The following is a 21,102-nucleotide window of genomic DNA, read 5'->3' as shown; positions in this document are numbered from 1 at the left end:
TTGATGAGCGAATGGATTTTTAAAGTTTATCAACTTATTGGTTTTACTAGCGGGATTCGTTAAAACAATTTATATAATGCTTCCTTAATTTTTAAAGAACAGAGTAAGTAACTTATTATTATTAACTTATTAACCATCTAACAAGAAGCACAACACATCCGGGTGTGCCCAACTGATGTAAAATGATTACTAATTTATTAAATATTGATGATTTATGTTTTGACTCATAAGTTTATTTTGCGTAAATAAGAATTTTGTTTGATTGAAATGTTATAAGAATTTGAATTGATCATAGTCATGTTTTGTTTGGTTATGAATTATGATAATTTATCGAAAGATTTTTTGTAGCAAAATTATTTCTAGATACTCAAATATGGTATTTTCGATAATCTGTTTGTTTATTTAAATTGTGAAATTTAATCCTGAAATAGAAACTGTAAAGTAAACAGTTCACGACTAAATTGACTTCATCGATTTCTTGTTAAGCCTTAATTTTGATTTGTCATGAATTAAACCAATTCTTTTGCATTTTTATTTTTTACCATTGTGTCAAAAGCTAACCCTCATCTGATTTCTAGCTACCCTAACAAGTCTAAATGATGTATTACACCTGAAAACACTCAAGAAGGAGAAACACTTACCCTCCAATTTAAAACATGGTAATGACCGTGCCTCGTCTAACTTCATTCAACTACGTCACTTCACACGACGTTAAAACTCAGCTCAATGTCAAAGTTGGAGGTCTGGACGGTAAGCCGCCTCTTCCACAGGTCCCCCAAGTTACCGAAGACTTGTACCGCGGAGACTTCCAACAACCCTACGCTGACCTCAAGTTTTCCTGCTATATCTGGCACGACGGAGCAGTGCTGACACTTCCTGTTTCCACCTCCTACCGGCCCTTTACCTCCAGGTGGCAATGGAACGAGCGGTTGTCAGTGCCAATAAGAATATGTGACCTACCACGTGATGCTCAGCTGATCTGTGAAGTGAGGGAGGTAGTGAGCTCCAGTAGTGATGTAGTTGTAGGAGGAGCTGCTGTACCTGTTTACAACACCGAGGGTATCCTCCAGTGTGGTCTGATTGATATCAGACTACACACTGGACTGTCAGATCCTAATGAGCTGGTTCAACAGAGTGAGGAAGAGTTAACAGTGAGGGACGAGATGACGGAGTTAGCGCGGCTCGTCAAGCAGCACCACAGTGGGGAGATAGAGAAAGTAGACTGGTTAGACAGACTTACCTTCCGTGAAGTGGAGCATGTTAACGAGCGGTCCAAACAGCAGAACTCAGCGTACCACCTCTCTCTTGAGTTCCCACCTGCAGTGTGTAAAGACATGATGCTGTCTGTGGTGTATCACGAAGAAGAGGAACAAGTCAGCACTTCTGGTAACGACATCTGTCATATTCACGATCCTGAGCTGCTCATGGAGTCGCTGGTTGAACAGAAACAGCACAAACTGTCCCGGTCTCTGAGGTATGGACCTGAAGCTAAGAACTTGAAACCGAACCCCCACACCAAACAGAGTCTGAGCACGATAATTGATTATCCAACTAATAGGTCACTAACATCAGACGAGCAAGACTTGATCTGGACGTATAGGTACTATTTGGCGAGATTCAAGAAAGCACTGCCAAAGTTCTTGAAGTGTATTGATTGGGACGATGAGCAGGAGGTGACAGTTGCGATGGAGTTGGTGGAATTGTGGGAGTTTATTGATGTGGAGGACGCACTGGGTCTACTCTCAGCTCAATTCACACACAGTTTTGTGCGACTGTATGCTGTAAAACGTCTAGAAGCGGCTAACGATGACGACTTGAGGCTCTATCTTCTCCAGCTTGTACAAGCTCTAAAGTTTGAGAACAGTGACGACACTAAGAAGGAGGGGATATCTCCTCTAGGAGCGTTTCTAATCTCACGGGCATGTCACAATAGCTTCTTTGGAAACTATTTTTACTGGTATTTAGTCGTGGAATGTGAGGATGATACTGACAAAGAAGCATCAGCTCTCTACCGAGGAATTCTCAACGGGTACGGAAATGAGTTGAAAAGACGAGGGGAGAAGGGTGAACTGCAAAGGAAGGTACTTAGGAAACAAACCGATCTGATTGGGACAATAAGGAAGATCCTTAACTCGCTTGGTAAGGGAACTCGGCCCCAGAAGATAGAACTTCTGAAGCTGGCACTTAAAGACAGTGGGTTGGAGAAGTTTGAGACTGATTTTCCTCTTCCACTTGACCCAACTATTAGAATCTGTGGTATTATACCTGAGAAGGCCACCCTCTTTAAAAGTTCTCTCATGCCAGCAAGATTGACCTTTAAGACGGTCGACGGGGGAGAATATGTGACAATTTTTAAGAACGGAGACGATTTGAGACAAGACCAGTTGATCCTCCAGGTGATCGAGCTGATGGATAAACTATTGTGTAAAGAGAATCTGAACCTGAAGCTGAAACCTTACAGAGCTCTTGCTACCGGACCTGCTCACGGATTCCTCCAGTTTGTAGACAGCAAGGCAGTGGCTCAGGTTCTCCAACAAGACGGGACTATCCTGAACTTCTTCATGAAGCAGTCTCACGATGGTAAGACAGTAGAACCTGATATAATGGATACTTACATCAGGAGTTGTGCAGGATATTGTGTTATCACGTACTTACTCGGAGTCGGAGACAGACATCTGGATAACTTGATGCTCACCAAACATGGTCATCTTCTTCACATTGACTTTGGGTACATCCTCGGCAGGGACCCCAAACCCTTCCCACCTCCCATGAAGCTCTCTAAAGAGATGGTGGAAGTTATGGGAGGGTTGAACTCTGCTGAGTACGCTAGTTTCCGTGAGCACTGTTACAACGCCTTCCTCATCCTACGCCGCTCAGCCAGCCTTATCATCAACCTCTTCTCACTGATGTTGCGTGCAAATATCCCTGATATCTCCATTGATCCGGACAGTGCGGTGCGGAAAGTTCAGGACAAGTTCGGTCTTGATTTATCGGAGGAGGAAGCAGTTCAACTGTTCCAACAGATTATAGATGAGAGCATCACCGCCCTGTTCTCAGCGTTATGGGAAAACGTGCACAAGTGGGCTCAATATTGGAGAAGATAAACTAACTTTAGTTAGAAATTAATGTTACTGGCTAAATTGTAGATGTGACGATTATCCTTTTTTGATATCAGCAGCACAGACAATTCTTGTTTTCCCTGGCTACCAATTTATATATCCTCTGTTTTATGTGTATAAAAGGGTAGGTATTTTATGTGATATAAAATATTGATGAGCATGATTTTGATGCTTTTGTCAGACTAACTGTTGATTGTGCGGGATTTTTAATGCTAAATAACCAGCCCATTGTTTACCATCATTTATGTGTGTGTGTGATCGAAATATTAAATTAGTAAATTTTATTTTGACCCTGTTAAATGTTAAATTGTTGACTATTATAACTTGATTATTCCAATTTCTTTTCTGAATTATCTTGCCTTTTATTCATTAATTATTACTGGCTGCAATTTCTCTTACATGAAAAATGGTTTACATAAGATTTAAAATGTAATTTATGAGTAAGCGTACGACGCCCTCAGAGCTATAAATGAAATTCTCAAAATTTTAAATAAATCAAAATTACAGTACACATTATCGTGAGGCCCTTCACAAAGCTTAAAATCTAGGCTAAAAAGATAAAGAATGGTATGAAACTTTACGGATGCGGCTTCATCACAAGAACAGCTGCCACAAGCACTGAAACAAGCACTGAAACAAGCAATGCTGCTACTGTTGGAGAAGGTGTTGCAAATAACAACGCACTAAAACTGGTTACTGATCTAGAATCCGGTTACAAGGTGATGACTGTTTGGGGCGGTGTCTACATCAGAAACAAATCAGGAGTAACAACCTTTGGTACGTCTCTACTTGTCTAGATACTTCTTGCTTGACAAGTGATTGTTTAATATATTATTTTTAACGTATTACGGTGATTATGATAATTAGTGATTGTAAGATTACTTGAAGAAATATCTGTAGATGAAAATCTTTAATAGAGTTGAACTATTTCTCTTGTTGAGTGAACATGTTACACTGTTTGTTTTCAAACACAGTGAATTTGCTATCGTCTGTATTAGCGGTGATTGTTTTTGTTATCTTAGCCGCTCCTTGACAGTCACATGTTTGAGAAACATGTAAGTTTTATGTATACGACGTGTAACGATCGATAACATGCATTTAGCTTCGTGAATAATATTCAAAACGACACAAAATGTATGAAAGGATTACTTTACTAAAACACTGAGATTTCACAAGTAGATAGATAACTGCTGGCCACTCTACTTGTATTTAATAATTATTCCACTCTGCTATGATCAGGTTACGCCATCTCACCTCGAAGTACTGAAGTTCTGACTGCTGGAGATAACACAGTAGTGTACTCGGACCACACAGTTTCCTGGGACGGTAGTGCTACTTCCCACGCGGCGCTGGTTAGAAGTGCTAGTTGTGAGGAGCGATGTGTTGCTGCGACCTGTAGGAGGGTAGTGTGGGGAGACAGTGTGGGGATGGTCGGGGAGATGGAGCCTTATAAACAACCTGTAGGTGCGATTATACATTGTCTACTTGCCTCAAATACTAGTTGATGTCATATCTTGAAACGCTTTTGTGTTTTATTTTGAATACTTTCTGAAAAATACTTTCTTCCTTACGCAATTAAAATTATTAAAACCTCTTTTTTTAAATTGAATCACCTTTCAGAGTACAGACTTGAGTATCCTCTGCCTCTGAGAGTTACAGCGCTTGCGCTAGGAGCTCAGTTTACTCTAGCACTCGGTCACTGTGGTATCGTCTGGTCCTGGGGCATCAACAAGTAAGGAGACCTTGTCTAGTTGTCTTCATTTTATTTTCTCATCAAAGTGTATTATATTTTCGAGGAAACATTGATATTGCTGAAGTTCCGTTTATTAAACGAATTTGTTGAAAATTTAATCTATCCTATTATGCAGCCACGGACAATTGGGTCAAGGTCACATAGAGACAGTTAAAGAGCCAACACCAGTTGATTATTTGGGTGGCTTGCAAATAAGGGGGATTGCTGCTGGATATTGGCACTCTCTAGCAGTTTCAGGTAAAATGCACACTTGATATAGCGTACTCCGTAGTCCGTACTCTGAAAATGAAACTGTTGAGTGCTTAAATCAGCTTAATCGCATAATTTTGGGTTCAAATTCTTCACAATAATTTTTTATTAAAATGCAGACAGGTTTTGCGTAACTGAACTCAGCCATAATGTACTATTCAATTCTTTTAAATGATCTGAATTATTATCGCAGAGTTTGACGCGGTTTATGCTTGGGGCTGGAACAGCAAGGGGCAATTGGGACTACCTGCAGGTAATACTTTAAAAGGGTCTACTATAATTTCTAACGTAACGCGCAGTGGCTATTTGCGTGTGCGCAGTTTTCCCACGCTTTTTACTTTGCCGATACGTTCTAGCGGCGTTGCTGCTACGAGGTTAAAATCGATCAGTTGTGGTCTTCTGTCTGCATGCTGGTCGATTAGCGATCTCTGTAACTGTGTATTTGTTCAAGCGTGAGATTTTTGTAAAGCTTCGAGTAAGGACAATATGAGGGCTTGATTATTGATATTTTCCCTCAGATAAGACTATGGAAAGTGAACCAGTGGCTCTCTTTGAAGAAGACACGGAAATAAGAAAGGTTTCTTGTGGGAGGAGCCATTCGGCATTCCTCGACTCAGGTACCAGTATGGACAGTAAGAAGTTAGTATGCACTTTGGTAGTCTAAGCTGAAACTAACAATGAATTGAATCCTGGACTTGAGTGTGTATTGAGAAGGATAAAGGATCATGTTAAATGAAGTAAAGTATGTAATGTTCTATCTAAAGCTTGCTTAAAAGTTTAACGTTGGGTTTTCACAGGAGATAAATTATACGTCTGTGGATTCAACAAGTACGGTCAATGTAACCCTGACAGTGATAGTGAGAACCTATTCTTGGACAATAACTTATGTCATCAGGCTTTGTTAGCTAGCGGGGTGTCTGATGTTGTTTGTGGCCCTTGGTCCACATTTTATGTTACAGAATGAGAAGATTTTTGGGTATATTGCCGATGACTTTATGGTTTATGGCGACAAATTTATGTAAACCATGATGACGGTCTATGTTTTATATTGTTTTATAATTTGTTTTTTAATTTATGTTTTTAACAATCTAGTGTTTTTTTACTTTTTAACATATGATCGTCGACTTTACGTTAGTTTATGAATCATTTCCACACAAATTTTACTTGTAGATTTAACTGAAAACAGTACAAGTCCTTGTCACACCCTCTAATGAACAACCATATTTTAGCTGATGGCAGACTTTTTAGAGGGAGATCCAGGAGAGACAATCCACCGGAATATGGATGTAGAGATGGATCGGATGGAGTCCAATATCTCCAAACAAGGATACAGCGATGGGTTTCTTGCTGGTAAAGAGGAAGGTACGTTGTGTTAGAAATACCATTATTGCTTTCTGATACAATCTGTTGACAGTGAACAGCTTTAGTCTCTTCTACCTTCTCCGTACTAAACTGGTTTTAATAGTTTTAAAGTTTATAAATCTCCTCTCCTAGGTACCCAGATAGGTTTCGACAGAGGTTTCAAGAACGGTGCTGGATTAGGTACCAGCTGGGGGTCGATGGAGGGCAAGATGACTGCTATGATACATGTTTACCCGAATAAAGCAGGCCAACTGAAACTGCTGTTAGAAGAGCTGAAGGAGAGTTTCGATGAACAAAACAGATACTTCTCTCAGGTTACATTACAATTAATTAATTTAAAGTTATCATGTTATCAAGTCTAGCAAAATATATGCTACACGACTTTCAATCCAAATTACCCAATTAATCAACTATCTGAGTATAAAAATACGACCCCTTTAGTTCGGTGAAGAACGAACGAGCGTGTCTCAAGCCCATGGGATCACGATAACTAAAACCTACTACGCTACCACCGACATCCCAACATCATCTTCAGACCACCAATCGTCCCTCAACCCTCCGGAGTCAGGGTGTTGTGGTGGTGGTTCCTCCAGTAATGGGTGCTGCAATCAGTCGGGCGAATCATCGTCTTGTCGTAAAAACGGCACTGGAAATGTTAGTTTCGGGACGAATGATATGATGTCTGAACTTGAATCCTTGTCGAGTTCAGGTGGAGGAGGCTTTGAAGATAGGTTAAGATTGTTCGAACAGAAATTGGATCATATCATACGGAACTGTTGAGGATGTTTTAGCAATTGATTTTTATCCCATTTTGATTTTTATCGATGTTGACGAATGTGTTATCTGGGATGGTAATTTATTGAATTATTGTGATTTTGTACAAATTGATCAAAGTGGGTAATAGCGGGGAGATGATGCAAGTATATTTTAAAAGTGGCTGTGACCAATCAAATCCCAGAACTGCTCTCACGTGCACCACCTTCCCGCATAGTTCCTGACATTTATTTTCAACCTTACATTTTACAACGTAACTTTGAAGTTTTAATCAATCTATCATTCTTAAATAGTCGAACTCTCATAAAATGTTAATTGTTTTTCTTCCTGGTCCGATGAATTGCTATGTTATTATAACCTAATTATTATATAGTACGCAGGAAGGTATTTCAGAAGATATGCAATCTATATTGGATCACGTTGAGCTGGGTACTGCATGTGCAGAGGGCTTATATGAGGTAATTATAAATAAAATAATCGTATAAATTATAATTAATGAACATAGTCTCTATATTAGATTTATCTTTATAGGGAGGATGCAAAGACTAAAAACAACAGCTGGTGGCCTATATGAGGTAATCATAGATAGAATAAATCTTAGAAACTACTTCATCATAAACAGATGCTTTTATTTTAATTTGGTCTTAGATGCTGCCACTAAAAACGGCAAGTAAAATAGTTGGTTAAATTGGTTGCATTCCCCTTTTTCCTGTTCGTTATTTAATTATATCTGGATGATTTCAACAAATTTTTTCTCCCTCAGAGTGCATTGAGTATGCTAGAAAGTGGCGAGAACCCCAATCAGTACAGCGAGGACGGTTTCACTCCTATCTGTCTGGCTGCCTTCTGGGGCAAGTCTGACATCGTAAAAGCGCTTCTTAACTTCGGGTAGGTTTCACTTTCATTAAACTTACAGGTCTCTTTTAATTATAGATAGATGGAACCCCTCTCATATTTTCCTCGTCTATTAATACTTGATGTTATCTTGTCTCTGGTTCTTATTATCTTGATTCTCACACTCAACTGTTAGTGTTACAGTGCTGACGTTAACCTAGCCAACATTGGGAGCAGAATGACCCCTCTTCACGCAGCAGCATTCCAAGGCCACGGTAAGATAGCTCATCTCTTACTGGAGGCTGGGAGCGAGATGGAGGTTGAGGACAAATATGGAAATACTCCAGTTTACTATGCTTCATCAGATGATGCTATCTGGCCATTGTTTGCGAGTGAGTTCTTACAAAATCTTTTATTTGATATCTACTTTGTCACTTTCGTGATTTTGTATCTCAAAGTTTACCACCTTCTTTCTGATTATGCAATCCTCATTCTTTTATGAGTAAAATTCACTTACAATACACACACATATTATTAACGTGTACATATAAACATAACGCTATGAGACTAAAACAGGGTACCGAATTAAACCCATGTGGTCCACCGGTCACGCGCGTCGCGGAAATAATGTCTTCATATTCTTAACTCACCGCGCGCGCGGTCTAAGCCAGTCGGCATCATGTGAGCATGACAGTGAGCTGATTTGGCACTTCGCATACCAGGTGTGAGTTGTGAGTCGCGTGATCATTTACCTACGTAAGTGCAGATATTATTAAATTATGCACCAACCTCACAAGACTACATGATCAGTCCATTAACAAACTGTGACAACGATTTAAATGTTTATAATGCAAGTATAGGGTTTGATAATCAATTTACCTGATCTTGTTTTCAGGTAAGGGCTGCTCAAGAAAACCTGTCAAACAGCCCCAAAACGAGGTAAATTTTACAAATTATTTTGTCACGTACAATTTACACTAAATCGTCATTGTCATGGAAACGCCCCTCACGAAACAGCCTCAACAATAAACAACCGTATCTTTTGTTGTTGCACTTAAAGGATGTTGTATACAAGTGTTACTCCCTGTGTATACGTCAAACCTTCTTCATTGTTCTACAACCACTAGATAATCACACCACTTGAATCACGTACTATTATAAACTAACAGCTGATCTCATCTCTGTTTTACAGCCTGATATACAAGAGTCGGAAGCGCAGATAAAGAAGGATTTTGAAGCGTATATCAGTCCTCTGAGAGAACACCACCATGCTAATGGTGATGTTCTGGGAATGGACAATCCGCCCATGCTGGAACAACCTGTCTTTGCTATCGAATGGGGAAAATAAGTACTATAACTGGGACTCGATAGGGACTGTTATTGAGTGTTTTTGGTCGTGAATTATTTTTTGTAAAAATTATGTTGTCAATTTTGATAAAAGAGAACCGGCTGGTGGTAAATTCTTTAAAATTGTATATTTATTTCAATTTTTGGTAATTCAACCAGTAAGTAATAATTAAAGAGTGTTATTTTATTTATGTTTAAATGCTGTTTTATTGTATTTTTAGTTAATTATTCAGATATTTAACTTAGCTAACTAGAGTTAGGATTGTTTTAGGGATTTCTTATTTGTTGTCAAAAAGCTGTAGATATAGAAGAATATAGGGAATTTCGCCAAATGATGTACATAATTAGCTTTTATTTCGGTTTCTTCAAAATGTGCGATCTTTATTTCTGCGTCAAGAGTCAACCATGATAAATGAAACAATTCTTAAAACTAAGTTAAATTTTCAAAACAATTAAAACTTGATAATACATTAACTGGAAGTACAACTTCCGCTTGCGCTCCGTATAAAGCTCTTAACTTCACCACTGAATGTGTGAATACACTAAAAAATAACTACCAGAAAATATGGGAGAATTCTAAGTGCTAACACTTATTGGACTGCTTCCAAAAAACAGTTAAAAATCAGATCTGGAATAGTTTAGAAACATGCACTCGACTGGAAATATCTTTAAATGTATTGTACAATGTACATTGCATCAGGTGATGCTGTTGTATTCAGACATAAAGCATTAAATTAACTTACAGGATAAATATAAACTCTCTTATTAGTATTAATCATACTGATGTCTTAATTCCAATCTTCTTCCAAACATTCTGTTGTATCATATTATTATTAATCCCACTATAATATCATTAATCTTTATCGCTACAAATTACCATTTAAACGTAATTAAGTTAATTAATCAATCAAACTAATCGACAAAAATAATAAATCTAACTCTACGCTCCTGATGTATTACCACCAAGACATTGCACCCCAGGGGCACAATGGCGCAGTCAACGTTTGTACTTGGTCCTAATCCGTCTCACTACCATGTCCTTCAATCAAAATTAAAAATTTTTTAAATTCTGTATAAACATAACTGATAAATTTACTACTCTTTATATGCGTGAGTTACTGACTTGCATGTCTGTATCTCAAGTAATAAGCTGTCCGTCAAAAAATTGTAAAGTAATCCCTGATATCGAAGATACTCTGTCATTAACAAAAAAGTGTGCTAGAAGGAATGTATTGTATGTTAGTAACAGTTCAATTTCCTGGCGACGATTTTTCTGAGTTGCTCATACGACATAAACATAATCAGGTTCCAGCCCGTTATCCTGAAGAAGCTCGGTACACACCTGAAAAGGTATTCGTTTGTTATGAATTCAGGAGGTTTAACGTCATAACATCACACTAATCAAATCTAGCTACGTAGACTTTTCAGACTTTCTTGAAATTTATAAACACCTAAATCGTCATTAGTTGGGTTAATAACAGTGTGTGTTGACCGCTGCTAGATTTGAAAAGATTATATGGATGTTATTTTGGTTATTTTCTCCGAAATACCTCAAATTCAGGCACGTAGCCAGGGGGGAGGGCCAGGGGGGCTGCAACCCCCCCCCCCCCCCCCCCCGGAAAAAATAGAACCCCAGGAAAAAATAAGCCGCCTAGTCGCCTGGTAACTGGGCTGTGTTTATGACTGCAGTATGTACTGTTTAAACGGCAGGAAATTGACTTCAGCATTTCGTAAATTATTCCCGAATCCCGCTATACATGTATACTTAGTACTTATTCCATTCAATGTGGCAAGAACTGAGTTCGGTAGAGACTGGTAAGTCATTTTGGCATTTGCTTAGTGCTTAATTTCCAGCGAAAAATTAAAGAGCAGTAGAACCACAGTACTAATATTGTAACTTTGGGCCCCCAATTTTGTATTATTGTGATGTTACCAAATTTACGTAAGTACTTGATTCTTTTCAGTCCCAGCTTATTGCTGTCCTACAATTTTCTTTAATGCCAAATGTCGTCACCCTATTTCTCAAAAGTTTTCCGGGGGGCTGCGCCCCCAGACCCCTGCCGCAGCTTGCTCGCTGCGCAGCTGGGTTGGAAACCCCCCCCCCCCCCCCCCCCCCAAAGAAAAATCCTGGCTACGTGCCTGCTCAAATTGAATAAAACTTTATTACATTTCACATTCAGAGGAGACTTGAGGTTGTTGTTGATCTAATTAAGCTGACCTAGAATGGCTCGGAATCACGTTCGGTGCCCATAATGACATTACACCGGAAAATAAAAACGTTTATACACTTCTCTCAGAATCTCTGACACCGGGTACACAAAGTTTACACAAATTTGGGAAATTTATTAAAATTTGAGAATATTCAGTTGCAGTTTGTGTGCCGGTTATGCTATTCACCATATTGTCTTATTCCTAGAAATAATATTTTAACAGAAGATAAGTTTCTAGGAATGAGTAATAAGTTGATTGCAGCTCACGCTGCTGTTTAAAGTTCGGAGAACAAAACATAGTGGAAATCGTGTACAGGTTAACGATGTTGGACATTTATTATGAAAACAAAAAGGGGGAAATCCAGAAGCTTGACCATTTATTACATTACTATCATTAATTTATTCAGGCAGACTGAAAACACGCACACTTGGCCAGTTTTAACCAAATTACATGAGCCTGCAACTTACCCTTTATAAAAAGTCCTGAAACCTCCCTTCTTAGCAAGGACCCCGGCACACTGCAAAGCACTCTTGTACTCTCCAGGTCTGCTGTTAACGAAGGTGGTTTTAACCACATCGACCGGAGAGGTGAGACAAGTGGTAACTGCACCAGCACACACTGCACTGAAGAAGTGGAGCGGGAACGCGTCCTGCATCCACCCTCTCCGCAGGATGGAGGTTTTCACGGTGTCGTAGGTCACCACTTCCCCGATGTTGCAGATTGACAGCCTGGAATGATGGGATGTTAGGGTCTGTATTAACAAATGCATGATATAATCAATATTATAATCCGAAAAATTATTTCTGTCTGTCTGTCTGTCTGTCTGTCTGTCTGTCTGTCTGTCTGTCTGTCTGTCTGTCTGTCTGTCTGTCTGTCTGTCTGTCTGTCTGTCTGTCTGTCTGTCTGTCTGTCTGTCTGTCTGTCTGTCTGTCTGTCTGTCTGTCTGTCTGTCTGTCTGTCTGTCTGTCTGTCTGTCTGTCTGTCTGTCTGTCTGTCTGTCTGTCTGTCTGTCTGTCTGTCTGTCTGTCTGTCTGTCTGTCTGTCTGTCTGTCTGTCTGTCTGTCTGTATGACCGCCCACGTGCAAATTTAAGGTAAACAAATAGAAGTTGCATAGTTACCATGGTAACGGTGTTCAAACGAGCACGTGCAATGATTCTTTTAACGTAATTTTGATCGGTTTTGTGGTAATAACGTTGTGTTTAAAGTGTTTTACATTTAAATCGGCTGTATTTTCGGTTGAAGTGGATATTTTTGTACGCGATTAAAAAACTTTATTTCAAAAAATACTACTAACTTCCTCCCTGCATAAAGAAGTACATAAATTGAATTCTGTACTGCAAAATTACTGTCACAACCCATGTTGTATCAATGCAGTCTCAAGCTCCACGATGGTCCGTGCACCCTGCCTATCTCGCCATAAACCCTGTAAACCGTCCCAACAAACAAGCTATTCATGGGAGCATCCCCTGTCAGTGACGCTCTCTGCATCCAGAAAGTAGCTACTTTTGCCCTACTGCTCCACGTATCGGGGGATTATTGACGGGGAAACATTACAACTTAGACTTCAATCAAAGATAACAAACCCGTACTTATATATCATATGGATTACTTCAATTGGTAACATAACACTGTCAAAAGGTCACGTGTTACACCTTAAGGAATATCACGTGCTACATTTTATGCCATATGATTAATGATCTAATATAGAATTTAAAAGGTAAAAGCTAATGTTTTGTTATTTGACCCCGACTCACAAGCTGCATTTCGTTTACTACTCACCTTTCTTTTGTGACAAACTTCAATGGTCAATAGGGTTGCCCTTTAACTGCCTTAATGTTTCAAATATTTAGTTCTTGGGATGTTTTCAAAGCTTCAATTGTCCGAAAATATGTCCAGTTCACATAACTTTCTATCTAGGGAGCTTTTAACCTTCAATATTGCTCTGCATGCTAATATATTATATTATTAACCATTGCATCACATGTAATATCAGCAAGAGTCACCCTCCGTAGTTTCCACTTTATGGGGGCCGGATGTGTGGTTTAAGTGGGTAAATAGTGTGTAACCTCGTTTGACAGATTTTGTTTGAGAATGTTTGTGTCGTTTTGTTGCAAAACATATTTAAAGTGATCTTAATGTTGTATTTGATTTTTCCATTTAATGATTTAGAAGACAAAAATCTTCCTTACGAATAAAATGAAAATATAAGATCAGTAAGAGTTTAGAGTTACCCTCTGCAGTTTCTACGAGTATGGAACGCATAATTTACATGTAATTTGATATAACAATTAGTTTTTAAATTGGTTAAGAATCTAATAAACTTCACGTGGACGATGTTTTAATCTACCACTTTACTGAAAAAGTTGCTTATCAGTTATAAACCTTTGGATTATTTGTCGCTCGTAACCATCGCTCTTAACGCTAACTTAATTTGTAATATGCAACCAAATTATGACATTTTTGTTTCACTCCAGTTTGGATACATTATACTGGATCACACATTAACTTTTACTTGATTTTTGATGTAAACATTAACAGTTAACACGCTTTTTTTAATCTGTAACTAATATTTTACAATAAAATAAAGAAAAATTACACTTTACTATATAACAATTTTGTATTTACTTTGTACTAATAATATATATAATTATGCATTGCAATTTATGCCCTGAGATCGAGAACTAAGTTTCTGGCTTCTACCACGATGGCAACAAGCATTTTAAACAAGCATATTGAACTAATAATTGTATTAACAATTATTGATTGAAACAAGCAAAAAACATACATCCTAAAACTCAACTTGTTAGCGTAGTATACATTAACTATTAGTTCGTGTCGAAGTTTAGCAGTGCGATACTAATACATTGCTTACTACAAAAGCTTTACTTTCTTACTACACAGTTGTGATTAAAGAATGTTATTATCATTTCATTCGAAACGCCATATCTTTTGTTACTGTTTAATGATTAAAATGTCGCTTAGAGTATTTAACCTTTTCCCACTGTTTCTATTAGAGTAACACACATTCTGAGCTCCTTCATGACTAAATTGACAATTTAGTCATGTCCTAGTTATATAGGATATGCAAATCCTCCTCAGTAGTTGCTGAATTTATTCATGATGTTAAATTATTACTTGATAAACTGATTACCCAGAATTTTGAACGGAAGATCTTGCAATTTCACAATTTTTAATGTGAAATATGTATTAACAGGAAACAATGTAACAGAGTCAATAGAGCCAATAGAGTCAATAGATGTAGTATTGCCAGATCCAGTTAAATTTGTAACGGAGTTTTATATTAACAGGAAACGATGTAACAGAGTCACTAGAGCCATGGGGTGGCAATTCCCCATTCATCAATCATCATAGTCCAATAGTTTCAATTCATCCTAATATAAAGGTATCAATTCGCCCCCAAAACCCCAGCCTACGGCGCTGCACCACTACGCACTCGGCGCTACGCACCGAGGTGCACCCCCCAGAAATTTTCACTTGAAGAAAAGCTTTGATTGACAATTTATTTGGATATAATTTGGATTTGTGATCCCGCCTACGGATATCTGCTCGAACTGTCATGTGACTTTAAAGTAGTATCGTCACGTGGTGGTCAGGCCTTGAGAAACTTTTTTGTGCAGATATGATCCTTATTATTTTCTTCACATCAAATATTAAATTTACAGATAGATTGCTTTTGTTTTTTCTACCCATGATGATTGATGATGGCACTTCACTGAGAAGTGAGAAGTGACCACACCTGTTAATACGAAATAAGCCATGAGTGTGTTTCCCGAGCACAATGTTACAAATAAGAAATACTGACTTTCAGTATCTAACATCTCACGTTGTAAGTCAATAGTAATAATTATTACTAATAATAGGAAACAGTTTGAATTACTGATGGCAGCGGTAGTCGAGCCTGCAGGCAACAATAATACAGAGGAAGCAGGTAGTTCGCTCCTTCTTCTCATTTTCAAATGTAACTTTATTCAGCTCATATTTGTGTGATTACTATTCCAACTATTTGTAAATTGTCTTTACAGTGTCAGAGGAAGGGGGAGAAGGAACGCCGTCAATATCAGAAATTATACGATATGGGGCACCGCCGGAGTACATTCCATTGCTTGTTCTATCCTTCATTATCTGCGTCTTTATCATCGGTATATTATGCTTACAACATGAAACGAGCATCTTTTGAAAGTCAAACGGAATATATGAAAACCTCCAGAATTTCTGAACTTAGTTAGTTCCTAATCCTCCTGTATCTCAGTGTTATTTGTACGTGCAGTAAACGAACACAGGAGGTTCTTCACTAAGCACACAATGCAAGGACTGTGCACTTTGGGGATAGTCCTCACCTTTCCTGTCTACGCTATCATGTACTACTCTGGTATGTGGAAATACTACATAATACATCTAGATCTAGAGCCCCTAAATCTTTGCAAAAAGACAGTTGTGCCTTGATAATAATATCGGGTTGGATTAGATTAAATTCGTGTATTATAAACCCTAACAACCCACATCTCTCCTTGACAGGAATCATCGTACCGAGGGCGATGGCTAAAGTTACATTTTTAGCAGAAACCTACGAGGCTATATCACTGGTGTTCTTTCTCAGGCTCCTGTTCACCTACATGGGCGGTAATGGAACCAGTTCTTTACTTGTTTCCATTTTCTAATCTCCTTACAAGCTCAGTTCTGTACATTCTGCACTGACAGTAAACTGTCATAGCCCACAATATTCTGGGCAAGAAATCTGTAGTTGGTTGTACCTTCAATAACAAACAAAATATTTAACTGCCATGTTGACTAACCTTCTTTCTCAGGAAAGAAACAGACAATTGGTAAACTAAAGGGCCACATGGTCCCTCTTGCTAACCCTCCTTTATGCTGCCTCATCTGTCTTCCTCACATAAAGTTTGGAAAGAAGTTTATGTTGGTTCATGAGTTGTTCATTCTCCAGCTGTTCATTTTTCAGCTGATCCTCGGATATATTGACCTTCTCATAGGTAAGCGATACACCGAACATGTTTTAGGGCAGTGCAAGTTGGCACTCAAGATTAATCTGCTTAAGTTGCTTAGCTCGATAAATCTCAATTTCCCATAAATCAAAACACCAATTTGGAGATCTTTCCTCGCCATATACAGGCAATAAGATCCTAACTGAAGTGAAGCGTTTTGCTGACTAAACAAACAATTGTGCTGACTAAACCTACTTTTCAGGAATAGACGACAGTCACACCCACCCTGCCTCCCTCATAGAGGAGACCTACTCTCACTACTTCCACGGCTTTATCCTCCTGTCCCTCCTACTCGCTATCTACGGTCTGGGAGGCATCTACCACGCGGCCGAAGAGCAACTCAAACACTACCAGATCTTCAGGAAGTTTATCCTGTACAAAGCGTTCGTAACGGTGGTAAAAGTAGAAGAACTGCTGGTAACACAGCTGGCAATGAAGGTGATTGATAGTTTGGAGCTGGATATTGGAGTGGGCGCTATACCTGGAGAACTCCGTGTCCACATGTTGTGTTATTTCCTGGTGATAGTCCAAGCTGCTGTTATCTTCCCCTTCTTGCTGAGAGCCTACAGTACTGCTGACTACCCTGTCACTCCTCCTGCCCTGTCAGTGGACAGCTGTACTGATCTGCCTATGTTGGAGTTTAAAGGTGACCAGCCACTGCCTGCAGTGTCTGACTATGTGTCATTTCCTGCTGCTCAGACTTTAGAGGGACCGCAAAGTGGGGGGTCTGAGGAAGAGGAGACCACAGAGATAACAGTGCTAGCTCAATGTTAAATGTTTCCTTTATAGCTAATAGGTAGTAGAAATACCAGGAAACTGATTTATTTGTCTAAATTGAATATGTAGCTAAACGTATTATTTTAGATGGCATATGTTTTGTTATAGAATAATATGAAAATGCTTATTTTATATGAATGTTTATTTTATGGATGAAAAACTTTTCTCACTTGTCTAGAATATTGGATACATAGTCCGTTGCTAGGGCCGGCTAAAAAAATCGTGTTCAAGGACAATAGAAAAATCTTCGTAAAACACGTGAAAACTTGTGGCTTTCTCATTTAATCTACATAAAGGTTTTACCACAGTCTAAATTCCCCTAATATTCAAGTGAGTAGGGCATTTGTATCTCTCTATTTAGAAGTTTAAGTTCATTTTACGAGTGACAAGCGTTGTTTAAAGTTAAGATTGGCTGGGCTCTTTACTATCTATGAAAGAATTTTCTGCAGCTTTGTACAGATGAAAATAAATATATCAAATTTAATCTACATAATAGATAAATTTACGGCTTTTAATTAAGTTTACCTTTCTATTGCAAGGTGTGCATGAAACACAGACTATATCAACGCATAAAATAGATGTTATCTAACTTTCTCGCCACGTTCATATCTCAGTTACCGGAAATGGCTTTAGTATGTGTATATTAACGGAGCTTTAAGAATAATGTACCGATAAATTAAGTAACTCTTAGGGATTAAAATACAATTAAGTCCAGAATTTTCCAGATTGATGTCATAACATTGCCTTAGAATTTGATGTACATGGCATTAAATATAAATGTACATTTTGGGTATAGAAGAATGTTAATTGGCAGTACTGAACAAAAATCAAATCATCACTGCATATTGCTGACGTATAAGTTAAGAAACATAATATTAACTCATCTAAAGCTTGAAACGGAGAAGCTTACATATTACATTATGTATAGAAATATATGTATAAGTTTTAATTTCAGGAAATATTATTAAAGGACACAGCCTCGTGAGAAGGTTTTAGAAAGGTAGTAGAGTTGTTTATTTAATATTTGTAATATCAAATAAATAAAGTTATTTCTGGTCAGTAACATGTTTAAAAGATCGTTCCAGAAGGCTAATTATACCAATATCAGAGTTGTACAAGTGTAACTGTTCACACTTGTAGTGTATACATTAATACATTCTCTCAGAGAAAACGTGGTTTTGGAGCATATTTAGCCCAGGACTAAGGAAGGTAATATTTATCTCGTGATATAAATACTATAAAATAAACTAGAAAGATGAAATAATTTCATATTCATTCAGTAGTGTCTCAAATATTAGTCCCGAAATTACAGTCTGACGGCCACATGAAAAATGCTAGCTTATCAACTTGTTTGAAAAGAAGAATAGTCACAGATTAGCGTTACGATGGTCATAACACTGTATATATTGTATAACAGTTCAGTGGACCATCCACACAATATCCTAGTGTTATACAGCTGCTATGATACAGCTACAATTTACCATTTCCTAAAGTCTAAAGCAGACATATCATAGACACAGACCAGTTTGTGTAAACTGTTATTTGTTACACTAAAATTATCACATTATAGCTTGATACAAGCTTCACGTGGCACCAGGTGTGTGTGTGTGTGTGTGATACAACACCACGTCACAACTCACATGTGTACTGTGAAGGTCACGTGACTGGTTACATGTTAGACCTTCTGTGACCTGACTTTTCTAGTATGATCAAACCTTTATCTAATAAAGTCAGAGTGTAAGAAATCACGCAAGGCCTTAATTACTTGACAGGAGTTCAAAATCTTATAAACACTAAGAAAAATTTAGCAGATTTAATCAAACGGTGGGAATAGTATCAGTAGTATAACAGTGTGTATAATAGCGTCTTAAATTTAGCCTGACTTTTAGGGTAAAATGTTCAGTTACTCAGTAAATCCATTCCATTTTGATATCTTGACCGTGATACTGCCTATCAAATGCAAATCAGGAGGAGTCTAACCAATTATACCAACTTGTGTTTGATAAATTTCTTATAAAATCCGTTGTTGACCAGCTGGATAGATGAAACATTTGAATAACCCTCTTATGATGCTTCACTTTCACTAACCTAATAAATCATAAACCTATTACTGATATCGGAAATGGTAGAAGTCACTGAGAAGGTGGAACTTCAAGTTCTGTGAAACTGGAGCTTCAAGTTACTGATATAATTAAGATAATGGACCTGCAAGTTACCGAAATAGGATAAAAAGCTGATTAAGTTCTGACCTCATGATGCTTGGTCCAAGGCCAGACCAAAGACCTTTGGTTCCTTCGGTAACGCCTATCTTGTAGTAGGCAGACAAAGAGCCTGTATACCGTACCGTTCCAGCCTTGGCAGCCTGCATCCTGATCTTCACAACCTGGTAATTTCGGTACAGTCAGAATAACTGGTTTTTTAAATGTACTACAGTGAGCATAACTGTATTATATTTATAAGATGTAGTAACACTGGGTAGATGTAATTATTCTACATCTAGTACAAATATTGTGTTGTATATAGTTCACTCTGCATCCTTTCAGGGCTGTAAACCAAACATATGTGTCAATTTAAAGAAAAGGTAGTAATGGTACCTCAGTAGGTTGAGCAACACATACAGCTGCTACAGCGGTTGAGATCCCTGCTGCAAATCTTAGAGGCAGACCATCATTCAGAGCAGTATGCTGGAGAGAAGGGTGTGATATCTAGTATTTACTACAGTACGTTTCAATCATCAATATTTTCACACTTATTAATTTGTCAGTTGATAGAGGAGCATTGAATAATTACTTTCATGTAGAAGTCCTTGGTTGAGTCGTAGAGACCAAGTCTGATGGTACAGAAACCTAGCTGTCTGTGGAGACCAGGAACCAGACCTCTAAAGAAACCTTTAGTTCCGTCAGTAGCTGCTATCGTCCGTATTGTTGTGGCTAGAGTTCCACCTTCTACCTGGAGAAGATTAGATGTTAACTATCTCGAAATAGCATGATTAAAACTTGAATGTGAACATGAGTTGAGAGTTATTCACCCTGTGTTGTTGAGTCATTAGATAGATATAAACTTACAAGGTTCTATAATATAGGGACATGCTACAAAGACAAACTGGAATATCTTTACTCACCTGAAGTTTTATCTTTGCACAGTCCATAGGTAGAGTAATAGCCTCAGCAATACAAGCAGCGGACCCTGCACTGATCAGTTTGGCTGCAAGTTCTGTACCCTGTACAGCGACAGGTATCTCTCTTTTGGTAATAGCTTGAGCCATGTCGATGGAAAACTCAAGACAAAGACCGAAGACTTAAGGAAAAATGCAACTTTTTTAAAAGGACGGCTGTTTTGTTGGTGGGGTATCAAAAGTCTAAAATTCTGAAAGGTTGGAGTGCATAGGAGACATGTTGGAAACGAGTTCAATCCTTTTGCACAGTTGTGCCACACGATTAACAGTAACTAGATAGTAGACCGAGTACAAAAACGATTATCAAGTACTGAAGATAACCTGTTCCATACCCGCATCACGTCCTTTTCATGACGTCACGGACTCCAACGCAAATGAACGAGACACGTGATATGATGACACGTGATATGATGGCGAAAGACATAATAAGGAGGTCAACCAGATGAACAAAATTCTATCCAACGCTAAATATATAATAT

General features: G+C 38.2%; 5 protein-coding genes across 7 annotated transcripts in view; 4 read left to right on the top strand and 1 right to left on the bottom strand.

Annotated features, from left to right (window-relative positions):
• LOC134811722 (ankyrin repeat and SOCS box protein 3-like) overlaps window positions 1-17,603 on the top strand; it is a 28,064-nt gene extending 10,461 nt beyond the window's left edge. The window contains exons 2-7 of one of the 3 annotated variants that reach the window (XM_063818754.1): window positions 15,532-15,599; window positions 15,694-15,810; window positions 15,921-16,040; window positions 16,187-16,291; window positions 16,477-16,659; window positions 16,874-17,603. In XM_063818754.1, the coding sequence (XP_063674824.1) occupies window positions 15,551-15,599; window positions 15,694-15,810; window positions 15,921-16,040; window positions 16,187-16,291; window positions 16,477-16,659; window positions 16,874-17,445 (1,146 nt within the window). In that variant the 5' untranslated portion in view covers window positions 15,532-15,550 and the 3' untranslated portion in view covers window positions 17,446-17,603. Of the gene's footprint in view, window positions 1-7,630; window positions 7,716-7,788; window positions 7,833-8,020; window positions 8,146-8,295; window positions 8,484-8,986; window positions 9,031-9,283; window positions 9,531-15,531; window positions 15,600-15,693; window positions 15,811-15,920; window positions 16,041-16,186; window positions 16,292-16,476; window positions 16,660-16,873 lie in introns of those variants that run through there. The other 2 variants (XM_063818756.1, XM_063818755.1) reach the window with 2 other exon arrangements.
• On the top strand, window positions 583-3,465 carry LOC134811719 (phosphatidylinositol 3-kinase catalytic subunit type 3-like). Its single transcript, XM_063818751.1, has one exon. It carries the CDS (start codon window positions 657-659, stop codon window positions 3,102-3,104), a length of 2,448 nt encoding a protein of 815 aa, XP_063674821.1. The 5' UTR covers window positions 583-656; the 3' UTR covers window positions 3,105-3,465.
• LOC134811724 (RCC1 domain-containing protein 1-like) lies at window positions 3,672-6,164 on the top strand. The gene is made up of 7 exons (XM_063818759.1): window positions 3,672-3,896; window positions 4,359-4,583; window positions 4,740-4,851; window positions 4,988-5,109; window positions 5,315-5,374; window positions 5,640-5,738; window positions 5,919-6,164. Exons 1-7 carry the CDS (start codon window positions 3,689-3,691, stop codon window positions 6,083-6,085), a joined length of 993 nt encoding a protein of 330 aa, XP_063674829.1. The 5' UTR covers window positions 3,672-3,688; the 3' UTR covers window positions 6,086-6,164.
• LOC134811726 (uncharacterized) lies at window positions 6,344-7,512 on the top strand. Its single transcript, XM_063818761.1, has 3 exons — window positions 6,344-6,483; window positions 6,616-6,797; window positions 6,925-7,512. The coding sequence occupies exons 1-3, from the start codon at window positions 6,354-6,356 to the stop codon at window positions 7,261-7,263; spliced, it is 651 nt and encodes a 216-aa protein (XP_063674831.1). The 5' UTR covers window positions 6,344-6,353; the 3' UTR covers window positions 7,264-7,512.
• Window positions 9,860-21,102, bottom strand: LOC134811725 (mitochondrial uncoupling protein 2-like). Its single transcript, XM_063818760.1, has 6 exons — window positions 20,570-21,102; window positions 20,239-20,397; window positions 20,043-20,132; window positions 19,698-19,831; window positions 12,117-12,377; window positions 9,860-10,780 (listed from the first exon to the last, which is right to left on the bottom strand). The coding sequence occupies exons 1-6, from the start codon at window positions 20,711-20,713 to the stop codon at window positions 10,678-10,680; spliced, it is 891 nt and encodes a 296-aa protein (XP_063674830.1). The 5' UTR covers window positions 20,714-21,102; the 3' UTR covers window positions 9,860-10,677.

Source organism: Bolinopsis microptera, chromosome 2 (genome assembly GCF_026151205.1).
Source record: "Bolinopsis microptera isolate Bmic1 chromosome 2, MBARI_Bmic_1.0, whole genome shotgun sequence".
In the NCBI taxonomy this organism is placed as follows: Eukaryota; Metazoa; Ctenophora; class Tentaculata; order Lobata; family Bolinopsidae; genus Bolinopsis; species Bolinopsis microptera.
Note: the sequence above shows the minus strand (reverse complement) of the source record. Positions and strands in the feature narration are given on the sequence as shown.